We start from the raw sequence: 10,629 nt of genomic DNA on the forward strand, positions 1-10,629 counted from the left end.
TGCAGCCCCATCGATCCCCCGCAAACCCTCACCCTCCCGTAAACTCAACACTCCCCCTTCCCCCTCATGTATTCTCTTCCCGAGTGCAACTCTAGTGCAGATTAGGAGGGGTTGAGAGGATTGGGTGAAGGGGAGGGGTTCACGGGATCCCTTCTCATTCCCAATCCCTTTGGCGCTGGAAAAACTCTAGTGCCAAATAAGGCCTTAGTTATATTGTAAGGCATGGTTTTCTGTGAATTCATTACCTGGTGCATAGAAGAACATGAAGATGCAATTGGCGAAGATAGAGATGGCAACTTTAAATTGCTTTGATGTGGTGTCAATGTATTTTTTTTCTTCTGTTGATCGCTTTTTTTTATTTCTTTAATCTGATGTAACACCTATCTAATTAATTAAGTCAGATCAGTATCATGGTTTCTCTAAAAAGGTAAGACAGGAAAATATTCATTCACGGAGCCGGTCCTACTTTGGGACTCATTAAAGCAGACTAGTGCAAGTGAAGTGTAGTCTACCTGAGGGCATCCACAGTGTGTAGAGGCAACCCAGCCTCTAAGGTGGGCCCCATACACCTGCCTCTAAGCCAATGCATCCTTCCCGCAATGTGAGCCTCTAAGCCCATGGGCCCACCAGCTGCCTCTAACCACCGAACACTCTTCCCTGCGCGCAAAAAAATCCCCAATCGATTCCAATCCCTAGCGGCTGCAGGAACCACGCCATCGTCTCAACTGTCTCCGGCGACCAGGCGAACCAAATACCTCGCGCGAGGCCGGACGACGGAGGCGGTTGATCTAGCAGCTGGATGTGGACTGCTGGTGGTGGCGGGGGGTGCAGCAAATGCGCCGGCAAGTGCGTCGAGGCGCAGCCGCCGGTCTATTCCTGCTGACCAACTGCGCCGGCGATGCCGAGGAAGCGCTACGCTGATAGCGGCGGCAGCGGCGTTGTGCGAGTACTAGGCGCAGGTCTGGAGCATGGGCGGGTTCACGCGGAAGCACAAGGTGAGATGTGTTGTTCATGGGTTCCCTGTACGTGAGTATGTGACTTTGTATTTTGGTGGCTTTTGAGCTGAATATAGTAGGGAATATCACAGATCTCCATTACAGCCTTCTTATATTAAACATTAGGAAAAATAAAAGATCTAGCAATACAAATATTTTGGTGGCAGCATACAGAGTACATGGTGAGCAAATCTGGAATAAACTAGTCCAGAAATAAAATTACAAATTATTTGTTGGGCCTCTAATACAAGCTAAGGCTGACCACCCCCGAATCGTTGCCATAGATACTCTATCAAATCGCCTTTGAGTTGTCGATGTGTAGCTCGATCACGAATTGCTGAGCCTATCTCCAGCACTCTGGCAAATTCATGAATTGGCCCATGGTTCAGATTATCTATTTCGTTGTTAAAGGTATCCTGATCATAGTCATAGTCAAAGCGAACCTCATAGGAATCCCGCTCATCCTCGACTATCATATTATGCAATATAACACATGCATACATGATATCAGCAATATCTTGCCTATACCAAAGATTAACCGGACCACGTACAATAGCAAATCGAGATTGTAGAACTCCAAATGCACGTTCAACATCTTTTCTTGCACCTTCTTGCATCTTTGCAAACAATTTTGTCTTGTCAGTTGGGGGCAAGCGGATTGTCTTCACAAATGTATTCTGGTTCCAACAGCTAGTTTTCTGCACATGTATTCTGGTTCCAACAGCTAGTTTTCTGAACATGCAGCTCTTTTCAACGGCTAGTTTTCTGCACATTTATTCTGGTTCCAACGGCTAGTTTTCTGAACATGCAACATTTATTCTGGTTTCAACAGCTCTTTTCAACATTGATACATTGATGATAGACTAAATAATACAATACCGAAACTAAAAGATATCTTTGACAGAAATGGAAAGATACATTGATGAGAGCCTGAAACTAAATGATACAATACCGAAACTAAAAGATACATTGCTGAAATGGAAAGATACATTGATGAGAGGCTGAAACTAAATGGTACTACTAATTATTAAATAGATAGCTCCATGCCTAGAAGATTCAGAAGCTGGTTATATCGCTGTAGCTTTGCTGCATCATATCCGGATGTGTCTATCTCCAGTAACTTCATATACTTGCTCAATTTTTTGGTTCTTGCCTTCTCAAGTGTGGCAGCAGTGTAATCTTTCATTGCAGATGCCTTCTCCTTTCTTGCTTCTGCAGCCATCTCTATTGCAGCTGATTTTCTTGCTATGGCATCATGATATAGTTGCATAGTTGGATCTGGCAGGTTGCTTGAAGAAGAGTCGGCCTTTGCTGGTGCCTTTCCTTTGCGTTTTGCGCCCTTCTGTCCCGGAGGATGACGTTCCAATTGTCTGTCCACTGATTCTTCGGCATCTTTACTAGAAGAAGAAATGTAAGCCCCTGTTTCTGAGGTCTTGCCTCTCTTTCTCGCTTCATCCTTCTCTAGTAAGTAAGTATTTTTCCACTTTGGCATTTCTTTCACCATATCCCACCAATATTCTAGCGTGAATCTTTTTTTGTATTTCTCCTTGTAATCTGCTCTTACCATATCCATAAACATATTGTCATCATACCCACTAGGATACACACTGCGTTGCACGGAATGACACCCAGCAAACTGAGTCACAAATTTGTTTTGCTTACTCCAATGGTCTTTCAACATCTTGGCAGATCTTTGCCTCTCTTTCGGAGTGACGCTGTTGTAGTCTTTCTCAACTGCTTTCCAATACTGGTCTGATTTCTTGGAGTTACCATCTACTGGATCGAGAGAATTTTCCAACCAAGCATTGACAAGCCGCTTATTTTCTTCCTCTGTCCAATTTCTCCTCTTAGCAATAGGTTCTTCTGCTTCACCGGGACTACTTCCACTTGACTCTTGCTGATCTACTTCTTCTGCCCTATGTATTGATGCAGGAGGCTGAGGCGAATAATGAAAATATCCGGCATCTTGGTTGATCCTAGCATGTGGATCAATCCCGGTGAAGCCGGCGGCTGCAGAAGATGAATGACCATATGAACCTCCTCCATACACTCCATGTGCTGCATGGAAACCTGAGGTATGTGGAGGTGGAAATGGATACATGTTCTGTGCATACATGGGATGCAAATATTGCCCATGCTGAGAGGATGAAGCACTTGTGAACTGGTGAGGTGGGGTGGCAGATGGGGTATAGTTTCGATTTTCTGGATCTTGGCTTGAGCAATTATTGAGCATCCTAGTGAAACTTCCTGGAGAGTGCTCCATGAATGTGAAGTTTTTTGAGGTGTCTAGGCTCCCAGTTGGTTTGGATGTGTGCAAACTTATTGTTCAAAGCCCTAGTATATATACTGATAGATGTGTGTATGCACACACTTGTTGTAACGGCCATAATTTGTTGTTTATTATTATTTTTAAATGCGACGGTTGTATTGGATTGGATGTGTATGCTCAGAACAAACTGAGCTTTGCCAGTTTGCACTGTATAACGGTTGCCTTTGGCTTGCTAGGCAACGGCTGGTGTGTTCAGCTTTCAACTGCCATCTTTAAATAATATTATTTTATTCTTTGGAGGCAGCCTCTAGGCTTGGAGGCGATGCCATGGATTTTTTGTTAGAGGCAGCTGTGTGCAATGTATAGAGGCAGCCTCTAAAGGCTTAGAGGCAGCTATAGAGGCAGCAAAAGGACACACTGTGGATGCTCTGATACTCTCTCGAACCACGCACCCAGAGTTATATCCCATGGATAATTATATCCGACATCTTATGTGTATATGATTGAAACAGATGCGAAATACTCGGCCAGTTCGTACGCCATCACTGGACAACGACTACAAACCAGAAGTAGAAACCAAACAACAGCAGCAGCGGAAAACGATGGTCCAGGCGTCGAGAACTTGTGCAGCACACCTGATCACAAGAGAATCGCAACAAGCTGTTGCAGTTGGTGCTTTGTTGGCACTGACACTTGATGACAAGTCAACAACCATGATAATCTGGTCCAGCTTGCCAGAAGACTCCAGATATCCAACCCTTATAATTGCTACCCAATTCAAATGACAAACTCTCTGAAACAAACAGCGCAATCATAGACCAGCTCTTCCGTCAAAACCATTGCCAACATACAAAGTAGCTCCATGGATGCAATCCTTAATATGTACAAGCCCCATTAAGGTCATAGATAAATGCTGGTATTCATCTGTAACCTTCTGCTAAATTACAAGCTTCCTTCCTTGCATTGTGCTGTAAGGGCAGCGAAAAGCAAGTTGCAAAACCCCTCCTTCCAAGAACCGGCGGTATCAAGCGTGCCATTTGCTCAAATGGACAAATTAATTTACAGTTTACAATGTTGAAGTTACATCCAAGTGCATGGAGGCCGGAGATGAAGAGAAGCGAAAAAAGCTCCATGGCCACCTTGTTTCTTCCTCACTACTACCTAGAATGCTTAGTTTAATCTTCTATTGACTTGCTTCGTTTGGCATGGTAGGGGGGCTCTTCCTAAATGCATGCTTTCTGCAGCGCTCGAAAATGCCATCATACAGCAAATCAAACTGCACTCCAGCTCTTTCCCGATTTACAATGAAAAGAATGTGATCACCCTCAATGATCTTGTGATACCTACAAATCAACAGAAAAAAGATTAGGAAAGCACATGTATAGTTTTACGTGAACAAAACACAAAAATGGGCGATGTGTCTTCAACGCCACCCAGGTTATCGTCCATTTGAATTTAGTATCGAATTTGGTTAGTATTGCCGAAACAAGAATTCATGCATAAGTGTATTTTTTATCAGATTAAAAGGAAGGGATATATGTTGTTCCAGTAAGAACTTCACAGCAAGACTTGGTAACATGGTACTAACCATATCCCAGGTTGCAAAGGATTGCAGTCAGAATCATCCACTACCAAACGGTTAGGATGCTCTATGGGAATGCGAGGGTGCGTCATGGAGATTGTGTTCAAAGCCCCATCATTATCTTCCCAATCTTCATCCCTGAGTATCATCAGTAAGAAGATTAATAACATGTACGAATAATGACTTATAAGGTTCTCTACAAGATAAAAAGGGGGAAACGTAAGCAGCATAAGAACTTGGCTTTGGAGCAGAGGATTTCACCTGTATCCTTTGTAAGGTAGAGGTGCGTTTTGAGGGTGCCGCCACATACACATCTGGAGAACTCTGAGAAAGAGCATGGGGTGAACTCCAAGGACGCTTGATGGTACTGTAATTCCAAATAGCTTCCTAGTTCTCTTTGTAGCATAACTGAAGTAGAATGTATTGGGAAAGGTCTTGATGGTAGAGTTAATTTTTAGAGATCCTTGAATTGTGAGGTCAGGGAGAATCCAGTCTCCCGAGGAAAACGGCCCAGTATTCCCTAGCAGGAGATCAACTAAACCAGAAAAACCAACTTTCCTCCATGACATTTCAAAGTGATCAAAACCGAAATTGTAGTAATTCTTCAGCCAAGGAATGTCCAGCCAATCATAGACAATGACTCCAAGCCGGCAGAGCTGAAGAAGACAAATCGATTTCATGGATCTCCCATCTTCAGCCCTGAAATTAATAGGAAGTGAAACATGATGACAATGGTATGGAGACACACAATATGGAATCACATTGCCTTTTGAAAAATAATAGTATGATATCACATTAATTTTACGAGTTCAAGTCAACACTTACAGCATGCCGTCGTAGTAAGTCCGTGTGGTTCCATTAAGCGCGCCTGACAAGGAAGTAAGGCTCAGAACCCAGTCTTCAGAAGTATCATGCCCAGGGAAAGCCTGACATTAGTATTGAACAGTGTGTTAGGATTATAACATCCAAATCTATAATTTAATCAGAATATCTTTCTAATTAGATGGCCAAAATTGTTGGACCCTTACTTCCAAATAACAGTGTGCTATATCCAATTACTACTTTCTCCTGCACGCCCGTAAGTCCATTTGAATTTTAACACTAAATATTTAAAATTAGTGATTATTGGGTACACAATTGTCCTGTGAAATTTCGTCATATTTTGGAAGCATGAATTTGTCATGCAAGACGCTAGTGTTCGCTAGAGCAGCATGCCACCAAGTTCCCGGCATAGAAATGCAACAAGCAAGACCCGCAAGCCACATGCATAAAGCCAAAAAATGGGCGCACGCAATCAAACGGAGATGCTCATGTTAGCTGCAAAAAAGCACTGCAAACAACATAATTAAAAGAAAAGAAAAAACAACAATGGATGCTGCCAACATTAAAAACAGATTATTTGGACCATCCATCGAAAAGCGCTTTAAGCTTCATGCAAATGCAGTGATGCTAATTTGGGTGCTTCGAACCTGCACTCCTCATCACAAGAAAAGCCCCTTGGAAAGCATAGGATAAGCATGAACATTCTACCACCAACAGGCAACAACAAAGAGCTATCGTTTCTGAGAAAGATCTGAAATCTCTTGTTGTACCTTCTCAGCGAGCATCTGATGCAGCACCCTCACAACCTGCGCGCCGGCCGAGTGCCCCACAAAGTGCACCGGGTTCTGCTCGTCCCACACCGGATAATGCCCTGCGCACGATCAGAAACCCAAATGAAGAACTCTAAATCCAAACTCATGCGAGGCCATAGTGCCACAGTGATGTTCTGTTCGACCAAATCCTTACCGGTGTCATAGATCCTCCCGAAGCGCGTGTGGCCATAAACCTGGCTGTGCTCCACGCCGTAGTCCACCTGTCCCCCCTTGAGGTAGTAGAACAGCTCCCGCGCCCTGCAGAGCCACCAGATTCCCCAACAATCAAATTCCACCCAACATACTATACTACTAGCTAGATTTAATAATAGTAATAAGCGAACTCGGGATAGCTCATCAAGATTTGAATGGTGTCCAACCACCGAATGATGAAAGAACTTTGGTAATTTTCCCACCCACCCACCTGTCATGGATGCTGGTGAGCGACCCCAAATCCGGCACGAGCACGCGGTCGTCCTTCTTCTCGGCGCCGGCGAAGTAGGACATCCCGCCGAGCCTCTGCGCGCGGACAAACAAACAAACAAAAAACAGGAACGCGTGAGCACGCCTCGCCGGCATTTCACCGAACACCCGCCCGCCCCCGCCGGCCACAGGTACGCACGTACCCCCTTGCCGAAGCCGAATATGCCGTGGACGAGGACGATGGGCGGCGGCGAGCCGTCGAGCACGACGCCCCTGCGGTCGTCCTCCTCGGCCGCGGCGGCGACGTCGACGAGCCCCGCGGCCGGGGGCGGGCGGCGCAGCAGCGGGCACCCGGACGCGGCGGCGGCCTGCGAGATGTCCGCCGCGACGGCCGTGCTGAAGACGTAGAAGCCGAAGAGCAGGTGCACGGCTGCGCTGACCCCGAGCTCCACCAGGCCCAGGATGAACCTCGCCATCGCGCCCCGTCAACGAGCCGCGAAGCGGGCGGCGGGCGGTGGGCGCCGCGCCTCCCCCCTCCCCCTCCTCCCCCCCTTGCCTCCCCGCAGGAAGAGGAAGAGGAAGAGGACGAGTCGGAGAAGAGCCGGTCACGCCTCCGGGTCGTGGCCGGGGGGCGCCCTCGTTTTCTCTCTCTCCTACCTTCCGTCGCTGGCAAGGCAGACCGCTGGCTGGCTGTCGCGCGCTCCTCCCAGCGTCGTCGCCGTCTCGCGCTGGCGCGCCCGTTCTCCGTCCGTCCTTCCTTCCCCTTGCGCGTCGCTAACTTTGTGGGCTGGGCTAGCCTATAATCATACGGTTTTGCTATTTATAAACGCGTCGCGTCGACGATGTGTGTGACGGGCGAGCGTTCTGGCGCCCGCGGGCGGGTGTGAGTCGGACGCTGGTGGATTTTTAATCGCGGTGCGGGTCGGAGGGGCTGGCTCTTGGCTGGGGAGGCATGGGGGCCGTCTCGCCCCGCCCTCGCCCTCGCCCTCGCGGTGTGGGCGTGTGGCTGCCCGGTTGGTTGGTTGGTTGGTGGCTGCCTGGTGGAGCCTCGTCTCGTCTCGTCCCGTCCCGTCCCGTGGGGCTTGGCGTGGATGCGGCTTGGCGTCGCAGCGGGCAGGCAGGGAGCAGCAGCCTTTGGCTGGCGCGGATTGCGCGACCAGTGGCCAATAGGGCGTGTTCGCGTGGCACCAGTTGGCGCTGGGTGGGGCCAGGCGCCAGCCGGGACCCCCAGCGTTGCGTTACTGTTGGGCCATTTGTGTGGCGGGCAGAGTGGGTCCGTTTCCCGGCTTTCTTCCGTGGCTGGGAATTTCGGTTCTATTGGTTTTCCCGGTGGGCGAGAAGGTTCTCGAGGAACCACGAGTTCGGTAGAGTCACGAATCCAATTTTTACACGTGATGGGTGAGGCAGGACAACCACTTTTTTTTTTGAAATTAGGACAACCACTTGAAAATAAATATAGGCCAAGAATTGTAGCGTGCTACGCACTGATAATAAAAAAATATCATTCCCCGCAAAAAATAAATTAAAAAATCGTAGCATGCCACGTGTGAGCAGCCCATTTAGTTAGGTAAAAAAATGGTATTTCTAATGTTTCCTTTTTTATATCACGTTGTGCAGCATATTAATGGATTTCTTCTTGTTACTTGATTAGGAATAAGTGACATGGGACTTTATGACAAAACACATACTCCCTCCATCTCCATACAAGTGCATTAGCCGGGTCACAACGGGAAGTATAGATGTCTCTATCTATAGACAACCTCTGCCCTAAGTTTTCCACGAAACCCTAAACCTCCCTGGCGAAGGCGACTGGGGCTCAGGGGAAAAAACTCGCGCTCGTCGATCTCGACCGGTGGAGCGCACCGTTCTCCTGAGAGGATGGCTACATCTGATCATGGCAAGCAATTAGCGGGGAGTAAGGACCCGCTGCGCATAGATAGGGCTCGTTTGGAGGAGGCTCTAGGGAAGTTGGGCATCACCGATGAGGAAGCTACTCCGTTGGTCATTGATGATCGCGAGGAGGATGCGCCGGAGAAGTGGCTACTAGCAGGGAAGGTACTGCACCGTAATATGTTCCACATCCACACCATCACTAATGCCCTTCGGCCGGCGTGGGGGAATCTTCGAGGACTTCAATTCAAATCGATGCGAGAGAATATTTTCGTTGCTGAGTTTGAATCGCAGCGAGATAGGGACCGCATCTGGGACGGATCGCCTTGGCATATCAGTAAGAATGCGGTCATCTTGGCTGATTTCAAGGATTGTATGAGACCCGATGAGGTTGAGTTTGATAAGCTGCATCTATGGGCTAGGGTTTTGAACCTACCCTACAACCTACGGGATGACTCATGGGGAAAAGTTATTGCAAAGCAGATTGACAAAGGAGCTACTCACGCGCAGTTTGACCACATGGGTGGTTTTCTAAGGGCGAGAGTTTCAGTTGATGTGAAGAAACCGCTAAGACGGTGGATTGTCATTGAATCGGCAAAGAGACAGAGGCAGGATGCTTATGATATTCAGTATGAAAACGTACCTCACTTTTGTTTCTCATGCGGCCGTCTTGGTCATTCTAATCCGTTTTGCCCAACTTCTGGCCACCGGGATGATAAGGGGGAGCTGCCCTTTGGCCCGAAGTTGAGGGCCTCGGGGGATGCTGCAAGCAAAGAGCAGCAGACGGGCCCGGGCAGTAAGAGAGAGTCTAAGAATTCCAGTAATGTACCGGCGGGGGGTACTGAGGTGAACTCACCTATTAAGAAGAAGAACCAACAAAGAAGAAAGGAAGCACCATAGCAGGTCTACCATTGTGTCGAAACTGTACCACAGCTTCTGCTGACAGCAGCCGGTGAGCAGTCTAAGATTGTTGCTCCGGCTAGCGCAAAGGAAGACAGGCTGGGTGATGACTTTGGAGCTGAGCATGGGTATGACAGGCTTCCGAAGAAGAAGAAGAAGCCAACTCCTGAGAATTCGGCAGAGGCTGCAAGACAGCCATGCCCGTCCCAATGAATTGTATGAGTTGGAACTATCGGGGGCTTGGGAACCCATCGACAGTTCGAGAGATTCGCAAGATTGTGAAGCAGGAAGGACCCTCCCTTTTGTTTATTATGGAAACAAAGATAAAAGGGACCAAAGTTGAGAGTCTGAAGAACCTCCTTGGTTTTTCGGGGTGTTTTGCTGTTGATAGCAACGGCCTTAGTGGTGGCATTGGTTTGTTCTGTACAGATAATGTAACAGCTGAACTGAAAAACTATAGCCGCGCACACATTGATGTAAGTGTCAATTCAAGTGATCAGCAGCAATCTTGGCGCTTCACGGGTTTTTACGGAGAACCTCGAACTGAAAATAGATATCTTAGTTGGGAGTTCTTGAGTACTTTGTATGGTATTCCACATTCTGGTTGGCTCTGTATGGGAGATTTCAATGAAATTATGTATGCTGATGAGCATTTCAGCATCCATCCAAGGCCGGAGTGGCAAATGCGAGGTTTCCGGGAGGTCTTGGATAATTGCTCCTTTCAAGACCTTGGCTGGAGAGGTGTTCCTTTTACATGGGACAATAAACAGCAGGGAAATTCCAATGTAAAAGCACGACTCAATCGTGTTGTTGGTAATGCAGATTTTCTTTCCTTGTTCGTGTATTCTTCTGTGAAACATATCAGCTGACGGCTTCAGATCATTGCTATGTTTGCTGAGTTGAGGTGTGCTCAGGAGCGAGGGGAGCGACGTGGTC

The 10,629-nt window shown here is 47.6% G+C and overlaps 1 protein-coding gene across 1 annotated transcript; it reads right to left on the bottom strand.

Annotated features, from left to right (window-relative positions):
* Nucleotides 1–4,065: 4,065 nt before the first annotated feature.
* On the bottom strand, nt 4,066–7,785 carry LOC123132476 (lipase). The gene is made up of 8 exons (XM_044552276.1): nt 7,107–7,785; nt 6,905–6,999; nt 6,635–6,738; nt 6,439–6,539; nt 5,672–5,772; nt 5,108–5,545; nt 4,853–4,984; nt 4,066–4,607 (listed from the first exon to the last, which is right to left on the bottom strand). The coding sequence occupies exons 1-8, from the start codon at nt 7,377–7,379 to the stop codon at nt 4,448–4,450; spliced, it is 1,404 nt and encodes a 467-aa protein (XP_044408211.1). The 5' UTR covers nt 7,380–7,785; the 3' UTR covers nt 4,066–4,447.
* Nucleotides 7,786–10,629: the final 2,844 nt, after the last annotated feature.

The sequence above is a fragment of the Triticum aestivum genome, chromosome 1B (genome assembly GCF_018294505.1).
Source record: "Triticum aestivum cultivar Chinese Spring chromosome 1B, IWGSC CS RefSeq v2.1, whole genome shotgun sequence".
NCBI classification, from domain to species: Eukaryota; Viridiplantae; Streptophyta; class Magnoliopsida; order Poales; family Poaceae; genus Triticum; species Triticum aestivum.